Source organism: Portunus trituberculatus, chromosome 37 (genome assembly GCF_017591435.1).
Source record: "Portunus trituberculatus isolate SZX2019 chromosome 37, ASM1759143v1, whole genome shotgun sequence".
Taxonomy (NCBI): Eukaryota; Metazoa; Arthropoda; class Malacostraca; order Decapoda; family Portunidae; genus Portunus; species Portunus trituberculatus.
This window is the reverse complement of record NC_059291.1, coordinates 21,660,564-21,682,327: the sequence shown is the minus strand read 5'-3', so window position 1 is coordinate 21,682,327 and position 21,764 is coordinate 21,660,564. Positions and strand designations below refer to the sequence as shown.

The 21,764-nt window shown below is 37.6% G+C and overlaps 1 protein-coding gene across 7 annotated transcripts in view; it reads left to right on the top strand.

Moving 5' to 3' along the window:
* LOC123514392 overlaps positions 1-21,764 on the top strand; it is an 87,058-nt gene that overhangs the window by 53,747 nt on the left and 11,547 nt on the right. For all 7 annotated transcript variants that reach the window (XM_045272297.1, XM_045272296.1, XM_045272291.1 and 4 more), the window contains one exon: positions 789-929. In XM_045272297.1, coding sequence (XP_045128232.1) covers positions 789-929 — 141 coding nt within the window. The remainder of the gene's footprint in view (positions 1-788; positions 930-21,764) is intronic.

The following is a 21,764-nucleotide window of genomic DNA, read 5'->3' as shown; positions in this document are numbered from 1 at the left end:
GTGAAAAAAAAAAAAAAAAAAAAATCCTGAAAGTCTCCCACTTACCTAATATCAGGCATTTGGGTCTGAATTAAGCAGGTTATACTGTACTGTGGTATTATGTAATAATCCACATGACTTCAGCATTAACAATTGGACAAATTTATAGTCTCACTTACCTAATATCAGGCATTTGGGTCTGAATTAAGCAGGTTATACTGTACTGTGGTATTATGTAATAATCCACATGACTTCAGCATTAACAATTGGACAAATTTATAGTCTCACTGTTGCCACATTGGGTTTTAAGATTTAGTATTATTTACATATAATAAAAGCTGTATTTTCCTCACAATATACAGCTGTTGTGGGTATACATTCTTGACAAAATCAAGTATTGTCAGTGACAATAAGAATATTCTGGAATCTAACATGTTAGTTATGCAGACAAGATACTTTATTATGTCTTTTGTGGTATTCAAGGATGTATAGTGGGACTATATAGTTGTCCCATCATTAATGCAGAATTCATGTGGCATAATCACACAATTATACTTTGTGGTTCTTTTTTTTTTCTTCTTTTTTCTTGTCTAATGAAATCATATAATTGTTTCTATTTCTTTGTTTTTTTGCTTAAATTCAGATTCCTTGAAAGTAATAGACATCCCATAAAAGAAAAAATCCTGCCAAGATATATCAAAAAGCAGTGTTCTTGCCTAAAAAATTATGATTAGTAGTACAAACCGTTATCTAATCAGGTAATATAAGGATGATTTTATCTAAAGTCTTAATGCACTTCTCACCCACAGCGTAGTGATATTGCCATCCTGAAAAACACCCCAGAGGTCAATGCCATGCTTTGGAAAGTAAAGCACTTAGTGAAAGTGACTCCCATCAGGTTATCAGTGAACCAGCTGATAGATGTTGATCCTCATTGCTGCTTCCTGAAGGTGAGTTTTCCACTTCATGTTTATAGGGGCTCACTCTGCTTAGAGAGGTTTTTTAGAATTGTTCTGTGTAGCATTATTTGTGATACTGTTACTCTGGCACATCTCACAATTTTTTACATGTTCCCTGTGATTGGTAGCGCGGTGAGCTCTCCTGCACTGTGATACAAATAAATTGTTGTCACATCAGTGCTGGTCAAGCCAGCAAAGTGTGAAGAGCAGTGTTGTCTGGGAGAACAACTAATGAACTTTCAACCTCAAAATGTTTGCCCACCAGTGGGTCACATTGCATACCGTGAAAAAATTTATGGCTTCTCTGCAATGCGACCTGCTGGTGGGCATACTTTATTTGTTGATATTTAGTGCTTCTCTATATTGTACTATAAAATAAGATAATAAAGATAATATCAGGAAAATCATGGAATTATGAAAAGATCAATAAAGAAAATTATTGAAGCTTATCAAGGAAAGTCCACTTATGATATTTCAGTTTGAATTATTTATTATAGAAAAGTTTTTTGGTCTTCTGAAGGAAAAATGCAAGATAATATAGTTTTCTTATGTATTTGTATTAGAAAAAAGAAAAATAATTTTCAGTTAATTTTTGTAGGTTTTTTTTTTATTTATTGTTTTGTTTCTTTCCTTATATTTACCTATATATGCAATTCAAAACAGTCACCAATGGCAGCTTTTTTTTTCACAATTTCTCCAAATAATACCAGGAGAAATATAAAAAAATCAATAAAAAAAATTGAAGCTTGTCAAAGAAAGTCCAATTGTGATACCTGTTCCAGTGATTTACTATAGAAGGGTTTTATGTTCTTCTGAAGGAAAAAAATGCAAGATGATATATTTTTTAAGTGTATTAACCCTTAAAGTACAGGGAGTTGATTTACTTTCCACCTGTTACAGCGGCCAAAAATCACACGTCAAAAATGCTAAAAGGTTTTTTTTCCTTATAAAAGCATATTTCTTTGTGTTATTCTGAGTACAACAATGTAGTTTTCAACATGTTATGACCTCTGAGAGCAAAGTTATTGCATATCAAAAAATTCTCCCTGAACCTGTGTCAGAACCCGCTGCTAAGAAATACTCCCCCAAGCTCCGATAACACAGCACGCGTGCTCTCTCTCTCTCTCTCTCTCTCTCTCTCTCTCTCTCTCTCTCTCTCTCTCTCTCTCTCTCTCTCTCTCTCTCTCTCTCTCTCTCTCTCTCTCTCTCTCTCTCTCTCTCTCGGGCATTTGAATTTGATGTAAAAGTAGGAACTTTTGCACTTTCATGTCATGAAAATGCAAACTCAGATATATGAAATGATGTGCAAAACAGAAAAAGAAAAAGAAACCACATATTACAAGTATTGTGGATTTCTATAATAATTGGAATCTGGCAACTCTTATTAGCAATGGGATTCACATGACTTGGCCAACAAGCACAATCCTGTAGCGGCAACCATGGGTGACACACACCAGTGCATTGCTTGAGGGGAGTACGTGAGGAGGTTTATGAACGTCGCTGTGAGGGTTGGTCTCTGTCTCCCAGATCACTATCAGAATCACTACTGGAGTCTTCACTTTCTTCTGTCTCAATAAAAAAATCAGTCTTCATTTTCATCACTCTCCTCAATGTCACTACTGAGTAACACTGACATAACATCATTGCCAGATGTTGCCTCGAAATGGGAAAAGATGACCTATTGTGTGGGAACATGTCTCGAGGCACGAGGAGGCAAGTGAGAAAAGATGCCAGATACTTCCAGTTGCCCCAGGACCAGTAGTGAGGGGGAGAGATTCAAACGTTTAGTGCGGAAAAATCATGATTCCCAGAATGATCCCCTCCTTTCCGCACGCGATGCTACAATCGTCCTGAAACGATCACCATATGTTAAGGGTTAAAAAGAAAATATGGAAACAAGAACACTATTTTTTATATAATTTTTATAACACTAAAAATTAAATAAGCTTCATATTATTTATCAATCAGTGTTTATTATGCCCTCCTACACATTCTGTTTATTGCAATTTTACTCTATAATCCAATTTCTATTAATAGTAAGATTAAAATGTGCTATATGTGAAAACTGTTGTATGACCCACTGGTGGGTCACATTGCAACAGTGGGTAGTAACTGATGACCTACCGCTGGGTTGTATCGCAGGTAAAGTGTTAAATTCCTTGATAATAAATAGTCACTCACTGAACTCCAACTTAGTAAAATTTATGTATTTTGTAAAAACATCCATGCTCAATATATTTCATTCGTTTTTTTTCTGAAAACAAACGCACATGAACACACACACACACACACACACACACACACACACACACACACACACACACACACACACACACACACACACACACACACACACACACACACACACACACACACTCCGCGCTCCATGGGGAGCGGACGTACCTCCTGCTCAGAGTGGCATCTAATTAACACTCCACGCGCTAAGCAATGTGCTTGGAGTGAGAACTGTCATTGGTACTAAAGGGCGACCAGAGCGAGTGAACGAGTGTAAAGAGTGAACGTAGCCTGGTGGCGTGTACATAAGAGTGATCGGAGGTGTGGGAACCTCCGCACTCCAAACGACAGAGCGGGAACCACACCAAGGCCAGCCATAACAGCCGCCAACACATCCCACCACACACACGTATCTACCAGGCCTGGCCCCCAGCGCACACCACCACACACCCACATGCTCCCAGGAAGAGTGAAATAAAATGGATAGACCGGTAAGAAATAAGTTACCAAATTCAAAATATGCCGATGAGGCCCAGGGAGCAAAACCGAAAGTGGCCAGTCAAAACATGAGTCCATCTTCAACAGGAGCAACAATGCAAGGTAGATTGGTAATGTTGGAGAAGAGATTTGAGGAGTTGGTGAAGGAATTAAAAGTTCAGAGGAGTGAGGAGGAGCAGGATAGAGAATTCCGCAAGGCTTTGAAGGAAAGAGTTAAGAGACTGGAGGAAAATGAAAAACGATTGGTGGATGAGAATGCACACTTGAGAGTGGAGGTTGAAAAATACAAGAGACGGTTGGAGGAGAAAATGGAGAGAGTAGTAAAGGAGAAAGATGACTTTAAGGAAGTGATCAGTGAGCAGAATGAAAGGTTTGAAAGGAAGTGGGAACTGAAGAAAACACAATGGAATGAGTTGAGGGAAGCAGAGATGGTTGGATTACAAGAAATAATTAACCCGCTAAGACCGATGGCTGCAAAATTCACATCCTCCCATTACCGCAATTATCATAAAAAAATCAACTCTTATAAATTACTCTGGAAAAAAATTTGCTGTTAGTAGACATGACAATGCATCATCCTACAAGTTTTTATTGCTCTACTCACTATGGTTGTCTCAGAATAATAACCGATAGTTGGAGAAGATTGGTAGTGGCAACTCTCTGGCACGGGTCCAGCGTGGTGTTGATGAAGGCGGTATGATGTGGGGAAGCGTGGCTGGCTCGGGGAAGGTGCTTTTATGTGTATTCTTACATAATGTAAGGCACTGCTCATGTTTTTATGTGTTTTCACATGTTTTTCGTGTTTTCACTCATATTGGCTGATTATAGTTACGTATGTTTTTATCAGGCGTGGGTGACGATGTTGTCACAATAGCGGGTTCAGGATCTACCTCCAACCTGTGCACTTTGCGTCTTGTCCCGCCTTGTCTATCACTTTTATCACTAAACTTTAGCTTCCTCTTAGCACCAGGAGCCATAGTTGTAAATAATAGTTCCGTAAATAAGTAAATACGTAAATACGTAAATAATTATCACCGCGACACGACGCGCACGCACCTCACAGAAGTTTGCGGGAGACTAGCTGGGTAGAGCGGTGTGCTTCCTGGGAGCCGACAGTACTACCATAGGACTACGTCATGACCAAATATAGCAGCGCTACCAATGCTAGCGCGGTTTTTATTAGCGCTCAAAGTAGCTGCCCCATTTAAGGACTGTCGGAAGTGTGCAATGCAGCCCTATTTAAGGCCTGTCGGAGTTTTCGAGTTAAAGATCAGTTGAAGGAAGACAAAAAAGAAAGGTCCAAGGAACTGTTTAATGTTATGAAGAATAAGGAAACACTGATAAGAGAAATAGCAGAAAAGAAGATGAAAGAACAAAATATAACATATAAGCCTAAGAGAGTTATGGAAGAATTAAAAATGGTAAGAGATCTGTTCAAAAATCTAAATGATAAGGAAAAAAAAAGACCTAAAAGAAGTGGAAGAGATCCATAGACTGGGTCCGTATAAGGAGGGAGTAAGGAGACCGATTAAAGTAGTACTGAAGTCACAACAATCTGCGGAGAACATTTTATATAGAACATCAGAATTAAGAGAAGTAGAAGGTTGTAAAGAAGTGTACGTAAGAAAAAATAGAAATGAGGAAGAGAGGAGAAGATATAAGGAATTGTTGGAAGAGGCGAGAAGGAAAAATGATGAATGGTCTGAAGAGGAAAAAGAAAAGTTTTTTTGGAGAGTTATAGGAGAGAGAGTCAGAAAGTGGTATGTGGAGAGAAGGAATGCGGAGGAACCCCTAGAGGGAGCAGTGGGTGGACCGTAATGTATACTAATATAGATGGGATACTGTCAAGTAGATTGGAATTGCAAGACTATATGATGGAGAAGCCTGATATAGTGTATTTGACTGAGACAAAATTACATGAAAAAACAAAGGTAAATTTGGATAATAAATATAATATATGGAGAAAGGATAGAGAGGGTAAAGGTAGAGGAGTTATGATTATGATGAAGGAGATAAATGTGGATAAGGCTTGGTATGGGAAGAACAATGCAGAAGTGATAAGCATAAGGTTAAAAAGTGATGGAAAAGAATTAATAATCATGGTGACCTACTTACCTCCTAAAACAAATTCTTGGACATTAACCCCTTCAGTACCGGATGTATGTTTTGTGACACGTGCGTGTCACGGCTGAGTTCACGCGCCAGGAACCGAGCGTGCTCCCCGTGACACGCACATGCCACGGTTATAAGCTCTGTGTATTGAGGGCTCTCAAGGCCTAGGTTTCTGGGTTATTTCTACTCACGTGGTGGCAAGTGTCTGTGTTTTCAAACATAAGGCTGCAGCCATTCGTGGGACGGTTTGAAACGTCATAAACTTTGATCAATGAGTTATTGTCAGTGCTGTGACGTAATTTGTGAAGACCAATCATCATTTTATATTTTTTTATACATCATATTTTCTGACCTACGTATGGCAATACATGCTTGTCGAGTGCTGCAATGCGACATTCTCTATCTTCTGTTCAGTGCTGCCTGAAGTTTTGTTTGTGGTAGTCATGGATTTACTTCGCAATTATGGATATCTGTACAACTGACAGTGAAGATGAATATGATGGTGGGACAATAAGTGAATTTGAGGGGTCTGATGACTCAATGGAAGGTGATACTTTGTTTGATCCTGAAGCTATCAGTGATGTAGAGAGTGATGCTAGCAGCGGCGACGAAAGTATTGAGACGTTGTCCGCAAGCAGTGACCTGTCATGCAGCCCTCCTGCCTCACCCCCCACAGCTGCTGGTAGACAAACAGGTTTCACACTTCTTTCAGACCCATTCTCTGACACCAGACCTAACCCTCTACCTATATGTAACACTGATTTTCCTGATGTACATCCTAGTATTATTCTACATCATGAAGCCAGTGCTATGAGTGCTCTAGACTGTTTTCAGTTATTCATGGGGAAAGATGTGATTGCTGCTCTGTGTCTCTGGACCAACACACGTGCTGCATATTTTTTTAGAGGCAATCCCCACATCAGTCCTAAGAAATTTATGGGTAAAAAGTGGTCTAATGTCAGTGAGGAAGAGATGTATGTGTACATCTCATTGCAGCTACTCATGGGACTAACACATTTACCCAAGATATCTGACTATTGGAGTACATCAACACTGTGTCAGGGCCCACCTGTTTTCAGAGCTGTTATGAGTCGTAATAGATTCTCTCAGATTATTAGATTTTTGAGGTTTTCATACCCTGATGATGCTGTCCTCAGGATGCCTATGACAAGAATTCGTACTTATTTTGAGTTGTTACGTGCTAAGTGCATGGAATATTTTTCTGCAGGTGAAAATTTTGCAGTGGATGAGTCACTGATTTTGTTCAAAAGCAGACTGCACTTCAGACAGTTCATAAAAACAAAGCGTAAGCGCTTTGGTATGAAACGCTTTGCATTGTGTCCTAGTGCTAGTAATGCAAGAAGCTACACCAGGAATTTTTTATTATATACACCTGCAATGTATGAAGAGATGAGACAAGACCCACAGCTTGCTATCCTCAGCAAGTCTGAGCGTGTTCCTGTGCATCTAATGCACTCACTTCTGAATCAGGGAAGGCACGTTGTTTTAGACAACTGGTACTCTTCCCTTCATCTGACTGAATATTTGTTGACCAAGAAGACTCTGACTAGTGGGACCATTCAGACAAACAGAGGTGTGCCTGATATTATCTCACACCAGAATCTTCAGAAAAAGCAGTCTGTATTTGGACGAAAAGAGGATGTGCTGATCGTCAAATTTTGTGACAGAAGATTGGTCCACGTTATCACAACCAAGTATACAGCAGGGTACAAAGAACAATCATATCATGTCAAAGGTGGGGGGAGGGAGATGCTGCAGAAGCCCCTGCCTATTCATCATTACAATGACCAGATGGGTGCAGTTGATAATGTTGATCAGCTGTTGGAACCATATGATCCAACCAGAAAATCTTACACATGGTTCAAGAAGATTGGTGTACACATGATGTCTAGAATGGTACTCAAAGCTAGAGTAATATATCAAAACTTGCATAAGTGTAACACTGGGTGCAGTGAATTCATAAAGCTTGTTGTTCATGAGATGTTGCAAGAGTACAGTCTAGGGTATGCCAGCTTGTGTGTGGTACAGAAAGAACAACAGCGCCCCAAGAAAAAACCCAGAAGAACGGGAGTCCCAATGCTAGCAGCAGGTGCACAACCCCCACCACCAACAGCAGATGCACAACCCAGCACGTCAGGAGCTGCAGCCACACCAGTGGTTCATGGACTAATGACTATACCAAGCACAGCAAACACACAAAGGCCACGTAGACGGTGCAGGATTTGTACTACTGAAGGCAAGAACAAATGGGCAAGAAAATACTGCCCTGCCTGCAAAGATTTACCTGGATTATGTTCGTCTGAACATTACCAGATGTATCACAGCCAGCAGTAAACATAATCCCATTCCCCATTTTTTTCTTTTATTTTTACAAATTTTCTTTACCATCTCTTTTCTTACAAGTCTTTCTTCATTTATTTTTGTTCTTATATGTTTACGCAATACATACACTTCACACAATGCACACACATAGCACTGCACTTACACATAAAACTGTGACACTGGCGCTATACTTTGTGTGAGCATGTGTCGTGTCTGGCCTGACCTTACCTGGGTGCGTGCTACAAGTTGTCCACGCCTTCGGCCACAAAGGACCATCCAATTTTTGCTAGATGTCATCGTCACTTGCAAGGTAAATAAATACATAATTTTTCTGGGTATTCTGTGATTTTCAGGCTAATATATTTTATAGTTATCCAAGTATGAACATATGTACAACATACAACATATGTAAAATCAAGAGAAAAAGTATTTTACTTATTTTTTTTTTACCCAAATGACATGTTGTGGGGTTTCTCTGATAGAAAACATAAATATAAATAATATAGTGTGAACTGGGTGTTTGTGAGAAGAAGCTGAAGACTACCGCACGGATGATGCGGAGGAGCGTGGGCAGTCGGTTCGGTATCGAAACGTCTTGTTTACATATGGTTGACGGGTTGGTAACGAAGGGGTTAAGGGAATATGACAATATGATCAAGCATACTTTACAGAGTTTGGAAAGTGTATTAACTGGAAAAAGAAAGGTGATACTAGTAGGAGATTTTAATTGTAAGGAGGTGGATTGGGAAAATCTAGTAAGTGGTGTTGGAGAGGAAGCATGGGGAGAGAGATTCCTTAATCTAATGATAGAAAATATGATGGAACAGAGGGTGAAAGAAAATACCAGATATAGAGGAGATGATGAACCGGCAAGACTGGATTTGGTGTTAACACGAGAAGTGTACCTATGTGGGGATATACAATACAAATGTCCATTGGGGAAGAGTGATCATGTGGTTATGGAAATGTAGCTGGCAATAATGCAGCGAAGGAAAGATGAGACATACAGGAGTGGTAGATTGAATTATAGAAAGATGGACACAGAAAGTTTGAAAAATTATTTCAGAACATTAGATTGGGAGGACATAATACAAATCAAAGAAGTGCAAAAAAAATATGAGATTTTTATGAAATATTATAAAGGAGTTATGAAATTTGTACCAAAGTATAAACCGAGAGAGGAAGGAAGAAAGGATTGGTTTAATGCAACTTGTGTTAAGGCTAAAGAAAAGAGAGATGTGACTTGGAAAAGATGGAAAAAGAGCAGGAATATATTAAATAAGGAGAATTATAGAGTGGCGAGAAATGAGTATGTGAGGGTAAGGAGGAGGAAGAAAGAAAATTTGAAAAGATATTGTAGACAAGAGTAAGGAACATCCAAAATTGTTTTACAGGTTCATAAATGGTAAACTTTAAAAGAGAGAGTCCATTGAAAGGTTAAAAGGAGAGCAAGGGATAGTAGATGACCCTAAGAATATAGCGGAATTGCTAAATAATAGGTTTCAACAAGTATTTACTAAAGAAACAATGTTTGTAAAGCCTCAGAATGTAGAAGGAAATGTGCACATGGATGACATTAAGATACCTAGAAAGGAGTTATATAAAATGTTGGAGGAACTTAAAGATGATAAAGCGATGGGACCAGATGAAGTTTCAGGCAAATTATTGAAGGAATGTAGAGAAGAATTGATAGATCCATTATATGATATTATAAGGTGCTCATTAGAAACTGGGGAAGTACCGGTAGAATGGAAAAGAGCTGAAGTGGTGCCCATTTATAAGGGAGGCAGTAAGGAAGAGCCTCTTAACTATAGACCTGTGTCTTTAACAAGTGTGGTCGGTAAGATTTGTGAGAGGGTGATAAAGAAATATTGGATACGGTTCCTGGAGGATCATAAGTTGTTATCGGATCATCAATTTGGCTTTAGGAAAGGGAGGTCATGTGTAACAAATCTACTGAGCTTTTATTCAAGAGTGGTTGACAAAACACAAGAGAGAGATGGATGGATGGACTGTGTATATTTGGATTTAAAAAAGGCTTTTGACAAGGTACCGCACATGAGACTGCTATGGAAATTAAAGATTTATGGAGGACTGAAAAGAAAAGTGTTAAAGTGAATGAAAAACTACTTGAGATGGAGGGAGATGAGAACGGTAATAAGGGATGCAAAGTCGGACTGGTTGGTGGTGGAGAGTGGAGTCCCACAAGGTTCAGTGCTGGCACCAATACTTTTCCTTGACTATATTAATGATATGCCAGAGGGAGTAAACAGTTATATTAATTTTTTTGCGGATGATGCGAAGTTGTGTAGGTGTGTGAAAAGTGAAGAAGATTGTGAAATTTTACAGGCAGATCTGGATAGGATTTGGGAGTGGAGCAAGAGATGGGAGATGGAATTTAATCTTTGATGGAGATGGGGAAGAGTGGAAGACGGCCAAGAGGGTCATATAAGATGGGTGAAGGAGTAGTGTTTAAAAAGGTGAAAAAGGAAAAGGATTTGGGAGTGATGATACAAGACCATGGGCAGTTTGAGGCTCATATTGACAAGGTGTTTGGAGAAACATATAATTTGATAAGAAATATTGGATTAGCCTTTCATTATATGGATAAAGATATGATGAAAAAATTAATTAGTATGGTAATTAGACCAAAATTGGAATATGCTGGGATGGTTTGGTCTCCTTATAAAAAGAAGCATATAAGGAAGTTGGAGAGATTGCAGAGAATGGCAACAAAAATGGTTCCGGAATTGACAGAAATGACCTATGAGGAGAGATTAAAAGAAATGAATTTGCTTACCTTGGAACAAAGAAAAGAAAGAGGAGATTTAATACAGGTTTATAAACTGTTGAACGGTCTGGATGAAGTGGATAATGAGCAAATGATGTTGAGAGAGGAAAATTTAAATAGAACTACGAGATCGCATAGTAAAAAGATAGCCAAGGGAATATGCTTGAAGGATGTGAAGAAATATAGTTTCCCACAAAGATGTGTGGAAGTGTGGAATAGTTTGAGTGAGGAGGTGGTGTCAGCGAGGAGTGTGCATAGTTTTAAAGGAAAGGTGGATGTGTGTAGATATGGAGACAGGGCCACACGAGTATGATACCGTGGCCCTGTAAAATTACAACTAGGTGAATACAACTAGGTGAATACACACACACACACACGCACACACACACACACACACACACACACACACACACACACACACACACACACACACACACACACACACACACACACACACACACACACACACACACACACACACACACACACACAGTTAAAGGAAAGAGATGAAAATATGACAAGCAAAATGATAGGAGTCCTCAAGAAAAAAGAAAATTTAGTAAGAGAAATTATGAAAAAAGAAGAGTGTAATTATTTTTGGACTGAAAGAAAAAAATGTTAAATATAGACCAAGAAGGGAAAAAGACAAAATGAAATCAGTAAAAGACCCACTAAAACGTCTGAATGACGAGGATAGACAGAACTTAGAAGAGGAAGTAGAAGAAATCCATAGAATGGGACCATATCAAGAAGGAACAGTGAGACCAATTAAGATATTACTAATATCACAAGCAGCAGCAGAAGAAGTACTATATAGAAAAACGAAACTCAGAGAAACAGAAGGTTGCAAAGATATATATATATATAAAGAAAAATAGAAACGAGGAGGAAAGGAAGAGACACAATGAACTGGTGGCAGAAGCAAGAGAAAAAATAATGAAAGGTCAGAGGAGGAGAAGAAGGCATTTTTGGAGAATTATAGGAGACAGGATAAGGAAATGGTATATAAAAGAGAAAGAAGAGAAAGAATGGAGCAAGTTTAACTAAAATGATAAGAACAAAGATTAAAATGATGTATACAAACATAGATGGGATTTTATCTAGTAAATTAGAATTAAGAGATTACATAAAGAAAGAAGAACCAAATATTGTATGCCTGGTGGAAACAAAGTTAAATGAGGCAATAAAAATAGACATAGATAAAAGGTATAATATATGGAGGAGAGACAGAGTGGGTAAAGGAGGAGGAGGAGTCATGATGATGTTAAGGAAGGAGATAGTGGTAAATCAAGTGGAGTTTGGGGAAAGAAAATCATAAATACTGTATCTTAAGATGCATATTAACAAAAAGGAGTTAACAATCATTGGAACATATGTGCCACCAAAAACAAACTCATGGACCAACCAAGAATATAGAGACATGATAGATGACACAATAAGGAGTCTTACAAGAATCATTAAGGAAAGGAGAAAAGTGATATTGGTAGGAGATTTCAACTGTAAGGAGGTAGACTGGGAAAATTATGAAAGTGGTATGGGGGAAGATGCCTGGGGAGATAGATTCCTGAACCTAATGATAGATAATTTGATGGTCCAAAGAGTAAAGGAAAACACGAGATTCGGAGGAAACGATGAGCCGGCAAGATTAGACCTAGTTTTTACAAGGGATATACCAATTAACGATGATATAAGATACAAGTGCCCATTGGGAAAGAGTGACCATATAATATTAGAAATGGATATAGAAGAAGGAAAGGAAGATAGAGATGAATCATACTAAGGAGACCAATTAATTTGCTAAGGAATATTGGAGTAGCATTTCACTATATGGACAAGGAAATGATGAAGAAATTAATAAGTACTTAAATAAGACCTAGATTGGAATATGCAGGAGTTGTGTGGACTCCCTATAAAAAGAAACACATAAGAAAATTAGAGAGACTACAAAAAATGGCTACAAGAATGGTTCCAGAATTTAAAGGGATGGCATATGAGGAGAGACTAAAGGCAATGGATCTACCAACCTTGGAGCAGAGAAGAGAGAGAAGGGATCTGATACAAGTTTATAAATTGATTAACGGAATGGATGAAGTGGATAATGAGAAATTGATCCTGAGAGAAGAATATGACTTTAGAAGCACAAGATCGCATAGTAAGAAACTAAGGAAGGACGATGTCTGAGAGATGTTAAAAATTTAGTTTCCAAAAGATGTGTTGAGACTTGGAACAGTTTGAGTGAGGAAGTGGTGTCAGCAAAGAGTGTGCATAGTTTTAAAGAAAAATTGGGTAAGTGTAGATATGGAGACGGGACCACACGAGCATAAAGCCCAGGCCCTGTAAAACTACAACTAGGTAAATACACACACACACACACACGAGACGCAGCAGAGGAAGGACGCGATACCGTCGCTCCTGACAATCAGCTGATCTTCACTACCTTTGTTTGGGTTTACAGTGGCCTGGGTGATAAGTGTGGACTCATTTTTCCTTTCATGAATACAGTGTTAAATAATAATGAGTGAGAAAGAGATTCCATCTAAATGCAGGTATGTGACAAGGGAAAGAATGAAAGCTGATGATGACAATGTTGGTGAGGGAGGAGGAGAATTTGAAGGCTTTGACACGGCGCAAACTTCACTATTTGATAGAGTCTTAACTATCGAACGTAAATTAGATAAATTGATAAAGGAGAGTATGGGAATGAAAGAGAATGAAGAACAGGATAAAGAGCTCCAGAAATTGAAAGAAAGGATAAAAGAGTGGAAGAAAACGAAACTAGGCTAAGAACCGAAAATGAAGAATTAAAAGTCCAAATAGCGAACTATAAGAAATTGATGGAAGAAGGACTCAGTAAAGCCGAGAAAGAAAAAGAAAAGCTAAAAGATCTAGTTAACAAAGAAGAAGAAAGAGTACAAGACGTGATTAAAAAGAAGTACAAGCATGGAGAATCCAAGATAAGAAAGACAAGGAATCATTTCAAGAAGTATTTCAAGAACAGTTAAAAGAAAGAGATGAAAATATGACAAGCAAAATGATAGGAGTCCTCAAGAAAAAGAAAATTTAGTAAGAGAAATTGGAAAAAAGAAGAGTGTAATTATTTTTGGACTGAAAGAAAAAATGTTAAATATAGACCAAGAAGGGAAAAAGACGAAATGAAATCAGTAAAAGACCTACTAAAACATCTGAATGACGAGGATAGACAGAACTTAGAAGAGGAAGTAGAAGAAATCCATAGAATGGGACCATATCAAGAAGGAACAGTGAGACCAATTAAGATATTACTAAAATCACAAGCAGCAGCAGAAGAAGTACTATATAGAAAAACGAAACTCAGAGAAACAGAAGGTTGCAAAGATATATATATAAAGAAAAATAGAAACGAGGAGGAAAGGAAGAGACACAATGAACTGGTGGCAGAAGCAAGAGAAAAAATAATGAAAGGTCAGAGGAGGAGAAGAAGGCATTTTTGGAGAATTATAGGAGACAGGATAAGGAAATGGTATATAAAAGAGAAAGAAGAGAAAAGAATGGAGCAAGTTTAACTAAAATGATAAGAACAAGAGATTAAAAATGATGTATACAAACATAGATGGGATTTTATCTAGTAAATTAGAATTAAGAGATTACATAAAGAAAGAAGAACCAGATATTGTATGCCTGGTGGAAACAAAGTTAAATGAGGCAATAAAAATAGACATAGATAAAAGGTATAATATATGGAGGAGAGAGAGAGGGTAAAGGAGGAGGAGGAGTCATGATGATGTTAAGGAAGGAGATAGTGGTAAATCAAGTGGAGTTTGGGAAGGAAAATCAGAAATACTGTATGTTAAGATGCATATTAACAAAAGGAGTTAACAATCATTGGAACATATGTGCCACCAAAACAAACTCATGGACTAACCAAGAATATAGAGACATGATAGATGACACAATAAGGAGTCTTACAAGAATCATTAAGGAAAGGAGAAAAGTGATATTGATAGGAGATTTCAACTGTAAGGAGGTAGACTGGGAAAATTATGAAAGTGGTATGGGGAAGATGCCTGGGAGATAGATTCCTGAACCTAATGATAGATAATTTGATGGTCCAAAGAGTAAAGGAAAACACAAGATTCAGAGGAAACGATGAGCCGGCAAGATTAGACCTAGTTTTACAAGGGATATACCAATTAACGATGATATAAGATACAAGTGCCCATTGGGAAAGAGTGACCATGTAATATTAGAGATGGATATAGAAGAAGGAAAGGAAGATAGAGATGAATCATACAAAGGAGACCGATTAAATTACAGAAAGGCTGATATTGAGAATCTCAAGAACTATTTTAAAACGTAAACTGGGAGGAGATGGAAAACTCATTAACGGTTCAAGAGAAATATAACTTATTTTTGGAAATATACAAAACTGGGGTCAGGGAATATGTTCCAAATATAGACCTAAAGAAGAAGGAAAGAAAGATTGGTTTAATGCAAGATGTGCTAGGGCAAAGGAGAAACGAGATGGAGCATGGAAAAGGTGGAGAAGAAACAGAAATCCAGAAAATAAGGAAAACTTCAAAACAGCAAGAAATGAATATGCTAAGGTGAGAAAGGAAGAAGAAAAGAACTATGAAAAGGACATTGTCGAAAAATGTAAGGAACAACCAAAATTGTTCTACAGATTCATAAATGGAAAAATAAGACAAAAAGAAACAATAGAAAGGTTAAAAGGAGAGAACGGAATGGTGGAAGACCCAAAAGTATGGCAGAACTGTTAAATAGTAAATTTCATGAGGTCTTTACTAAGGAATCCAAATTTGAAAGACCACAGGGTAATAGAGAGACTGTCTATATGAAAGAGATTAAAGTAACCAAGCTTGAAATAAAAAGTTGATGACGGAATTGGATGAGGAAAAGGCAATGGGACCGGATGAAGTCTCAGGCAGAATACTGAAAGAATGTAGGGAAGAACTAGCAAGTCCAATATACAACATCATAAAATGCTCAATAGAAAATGGAACAGTGCCAGTGGAGTGGAAAAGAGCTGAGGTGGTTCCCATATATAAGAGTGGAAGGAAGGAAGAACCTTTAAATTACAGACCGGTATCACTAACTAGTGTAATATGCAAGATGTGTGAAAAGTAATAAAGAAGCAATGGATCGAGTTTCTTGAAGACAACAAAATATTATCAAATAGCCAATTTGGTTTTAGAAAAGGTCGGTCATGTGTGACAAATTTATTGAGTTTCTACTCTAGAATAGTTGATAAAGTACAAGAGAGAGAGGATGGATTGACTGTATTTATTTAGATCTAAAAAAGGCTTTTGATAAAGTGCCACATGAAAGATTACTATGGAAGTTAGAGGAGAAGGGTGGCTTAAAAGGAAGCACATTGAGATGGATGAAGAATTACTTAAGGGGGAGAGAAATAAGGACGATAGTTAAAGATATGAAGTCCAAGTGGAGAACAGTAGACAGCGGAGTGCCACAGGGGTCAGTATTGGCACCAATACTTTTTCTCGATATATAAATGACATGCCAGAGGGAGTGAACAGCTACATAAATCTGTTTGCGGATGATGCGAAACTGTGCAGAGTCATTAAACAAAAAGAGGATTGTGAAATACTACAGGAAGACTTAAACAAGATCTGGAAATGGAGCAAAAAATGGGAGATGGAATTCAATGTGGACAAAAGCCATGTCATGGAAATGGGAAAAGTGAAAGACGACCAGTGGGAATCTATAAGATGGGAGATGGAGTAGAACTAGAAAAAGTAAAAAAGGAAAAGGACTTGGGAGTGACAATGGAAGAAAATAATCAACCGGTTAGCCATATTGATAGAATTTTCAGAGAGACGATAATTTGCTAAGGAATATTGGAGTAGCATTTCACTATATGGACAAGGAAATGATGAAGAAATTGATAAGTACTAAAATAAGACCTAGATTGGAATATGCAGGAGTTGTGTGGACTCCCATAAAAGAAACACATAAGAAAATTAGAGAGACTACAAAAATGGCTACAAGAATGGTTCCAGAATTTAAAGGGATGGCATATGAGGAGAGACTAAAGGCAATGGATCTACCAACCTTGGAGCAGAGAAGAGAGAGGGATCTGATACAAGTTTATAAATTGATTAACGGAATGGATGAAGTGGATAATGAGAAACTGATCCTGAGAGAAGAATATGACTTTAGAAGCACAAGATCGCATAGTAAGAAACTAAGGAAGGGACGATGTCTGAGAGATGTTAAAAATTTAGTTTCCGCAAAGATGTGTTGAGACTTGGAACAGTTTGAGTGAGGAAGTGGTATCAGCAAAGAGTGTACATAGTTTTAAAGAAAAATTGGATAAGTGTAGATATGGAGACGGGACCACACGAGCATAAAGCCCAGGCCCTGTAAAACTACAACTAGGTAAATACAACTAGGTAAATACACACACACACACACACACACACACACACACACACACACACACACACACACACACACACACACACACACACACAAAAAGACCTTGGGGTGACAATTACCAATGACCTATCGCCAGAGAGACATATAAACAAAATAATTGGAGAAGTATTGAACTTATTGAGGAACATAAGAGTGGCGTTCAGATATTTAGATGAAGAAATGATGAAGAAAATAATTACTGCAATGATAAGACCAAGGCTTGAATATGCAACAATACAGTGGGCTCAACTTAAAGAAACACATAAGGAAACTAGAGAAAGTACAGAGGGCTGCAACAAAAATGGTGCCTGACTTAAGAGATTTGACTTATGAAGACAGACTGAACAGAATGCAACTTCCGACCCTGGAAAACAGAAGAGAAAGGGGAGACCTGATAGCAATATATAGAGTGATGATTGGCATGGAAAAAATGGATAAGGAAGATCTGTGTATGTGGAATGAAAGAATGTCGAGAGGGCATGGGAAAAAAACTAAAAATGGCCACTTATAGGAGAGATGTGAAAAAATATAGCTTCCCTCATAGAAGGGTGGAAGCATGGAATAGTTTAGACGTGGAAGTGGTCAACGCAAGGAATATTCATGATTTTAAGAAAAAGCTGGACATTAGTAGATATGGAGACGGGACAGCATGAGCATAGCTCTTTTCCCGTATGTTACAATTAGGTAAATTAGGTAAATACACACATTCGAGAGACACGGTTGAGGGCGGACGCACTGGCGCAGTTCCGACGATCAGCTGATCTTCACTACACCTGTTGTATAGTATTTACAGTGGCCTGGGCAGGTAGTGTGGACTCATTTTTTTTTTCTCTTCATGAAATCAATTATTAAAGAATAATGAGTGAAAAAGATATTCCATCCAAATGCAGACATGAGAATAGAGAAGGGGCTGATGATGACTATGTCGGTGAGGGAGAACAGATTCGAGGGTTCGATACGACGACAACTTCACTACTTAAGAGAGTGTCAAATATTGAATGTAAACTAGATAAACTGATAAAGGAGAAGATGGAAATGAAAGAGAATAAAGAACAGGAAATGGAGTTTATAAGACTGAGAGAAAGGATAAAAAAGTGGAAGAAAATGAAGCTAGGCTAAGAGCGGAAAACGAAGAACTAAAAAGGAAGTAGCTAACTACAAGAAGCAGATGGAAGAAGGACTCGGTAAGCCGAGAAAGAAAAGGAGAAGCTGAAAGATCTAGTAAACAAGGAAGAGGAAAGAGTACAGAACGTGATTAAAAAGAAGTACAAGCATGGAGAGTCCAAGATAAGAAAGATAAGGCCGATTTTCAGGAGGTGATTCAAGAACAACTTAAAGAAAAGAAGAAAATATGACAAACAAAATGATAGGAGTCCTCAAGACAAAAGAAAATATAGTTAGAGAAATTGCAGAAAAAAGAAGAGTGTAGTCGATTTGGAATAAAAGAAAAAATATAAAATATAGACCAAAAGAGAAAAAGAAGAAATGAAATCAGTCAAAGACCTACTGAAGAATCTTAATGACGAAGATAGGCAGCACTTGGAAGAGGAAGTAGAAGAAATAAACAGAATGGGACCATATCAAGAAGGAAAAACGAAACCAATTAAAATATTACTAAAATCACAAGCAGTAACAGAAGAAATATTATATAGAACAAAAAAAAATTAGAGAAACAGAAGGCTGCAAGGATATCTATATAAAGAAAAATAGAAATGAGGAAGAAAGGAAGAGATACAATGAACTGGCAGCAGCAGTAAGGGAAAAGAATAATGAAAGGTCAGAAGAGGAGAAGAAGGCATTTTTTTGGAGAATTCTAGGAGACAGGATAAGGAAATGGTATATAAACGAAAAGGAAGAGAAAAAAGTGGAACAAGTTTAACTAAAAATGATAAAGGCAAAAGACTAAAAATGATGTATACGAACATAGACGGGGTTTTATCAAGTAAATTAGAATTAAGAGATTACATAAGGAAAGAAAATCCAGATATTGTATGCTTGGCTGAAACAAAACTAAATGAGGAAATCAAAATAGTCTTGGATAATAGGTATAATGTATGGAGAAAAGACAGAGTGGGTAAAGGAGGAGGAGGAGTCATGATAATGTTAAGGAAAGAGATAGTGATCAATCAAGTGGAATGTGGGGAAGGAAAAGCAGAAGTATTGTATATTAAGATGCATATTAATAAAAAAGAGATAACAATCATTGTAACATATGTGCCACCAAAAACAAATTCATGGACCAATCAAGAATATAAAGACATGATAGATGACACAATAAGGAGTCTAATGAGAATCGTTAAAGAAAGGAGAAAAGTGATATTAGTAGGAGATTTCAACTGTAAAGAAGTGGACTGGGAAAATTATGAAAGTGGTATGGGGAAGAAGCCTGGGAGAAAGATTCTAAACCTAATGATAGACAATATGATGGACCAGAGAATAAAGGAATGCACAAGATTCAGAGGAAACGACGAGCGAGATTGGACCTAGTTTTTACAAGGGTATACAAGTGAATGACGATATAAGATATAAGTGCCCATTGGGAAAGAGTGACCATGCAATATTAGAAATAGATATAGAAGAAGGAAAGGAAGATAGAGACGATTCATACAAAGGAGACCGATTAAATTACAGAAAGGCTGATATTGAGAATCTCAAGAACTATTTTAAAACGTAGACTGGGAGGAGATGGAAAACTCAGAGACAATGCAAGACAAATATAACTTATTTTTGGAAATATACAAAACAGGAGTCAGGAATATGTCCCAAAATATAGACCAAAAGGAGAAGGAAAGAAAGATTGGTTTAATGCAAGGTGTGCTAGGGCAAAGGAGAAAAGAGATGGAGCATGGAAAAGGTGGAGGAGAAATAGAATCCAACAAACAAGGAAAACTTCAAGGCAGCGAGAAATGAATATGTTAAGGTGAGGAAGGAAGAGGAAAAGAACTTGAAAAGATATTGTTGAAAAATGTAAGGAGCAACCAAAATTGTTCTATAGATTCATAAATGGAAAAATTAGGCAAAAGAAACAATAGAAAGGTTAAAAGGAGAGAATGGGATGGTGGAAGACCCAAAAGTATGGCAGAACTATTAAATAAAAAATTCCAGGAGGTCTTTACTAAAGAATCCAAATTTGAGAGGCCACAGGGTAATAGAGAGACAATCTATATGAAAGAGATTAAAGTAACCAAGCTTGAAATAAAAGAGTTAATGAAGGAACTGGATGAAGAGAAGGCAATGGGACCGGATGAAGTCTCAGGCAGAATACTGAAAGAATGTAGGAAGAACTAGCAAGTCCTATATACAACATCATAAAATGCTCAATAGAAAATGGAACAGTGCCAGTAGAATGGAAAAGAGCTGAGGTGGTTCCCATATATAAGAGTGGAAGGAAAGAAGAACCTTTAAATTACAGACCGGTATCACTAACTAGTGTAATATGCAAGATGTGTGAAAGAATAATAAAGAAACAATGGATCGAGTTCCTTGAAGACAACAAATTAATATCAAATAGCCAATTTGGTTTTAGAAAAGGACGGTCTTGTGTAACTAATTTATTGAGTTTCTATTCTAGAATAGTTGATAGAGTACAAGAGAGAGAGGATGGGTTGACTGCATCTATTTGGATTTAAAAAAGGCGTTTGACAAAGTGCCACACGCAAGATTACTGTGGAAGTTAGAGGAGAAGGGTGGCTTAAAAGGAAGCACATTGAGATGGATAGAAAATTATTTGAGGGGAGAGAAATAAGGACGGTAGTTAAAGATATGAAGTCCAAGTGGAGAGCAGTAGAAAGCGGAGTGCCACAGGGGTCAGTATTGGCACCAATACTTTTCCTCATTTATATTAACGACATGCCAGAAGGAGTGAACAGCTACATAAATTTGTTTATGGATGATACGAAACTGTGCAGAGTTATAAAGCAAAAGGAGGATTGTGAAATACTGCAAGAAGACCTAAATAAGATCTGGGAATGGAGTAAGAAGTGAGAAATGGAATTCAATGTGAACAAAAGCCATGTCATGGAAATGGGAAAGAGTGAAAGATGACCTATGGGAATCTATAAGATGGGAGATGGTGTAGAACTGGAGAAAGTCAAAAAGGAAAAGGACTTAGGAGTGACGATGGAAGAAAACAATCAACCAGTAAGCCATATTGATAGAATTTTTAGAGAAACATATAATTTGCTGAGGAATATTGGAGTAGCATTTCACTACATGGACAAAGAAATGATGAAGAAATTGATAAATACTATAATAAGACCTAGATTGGAATATGCAGGAGTAGTGTGGACCCCTCATAAAAAGAAACACATAAGAAAATTGGAGAGGCTACAAAAATGGCTACAAGAATGGTCCCAGAACTTGAAGGGATGACATATGAGGAGAGACTAAAGGCTATGGATCTACCAACCTTG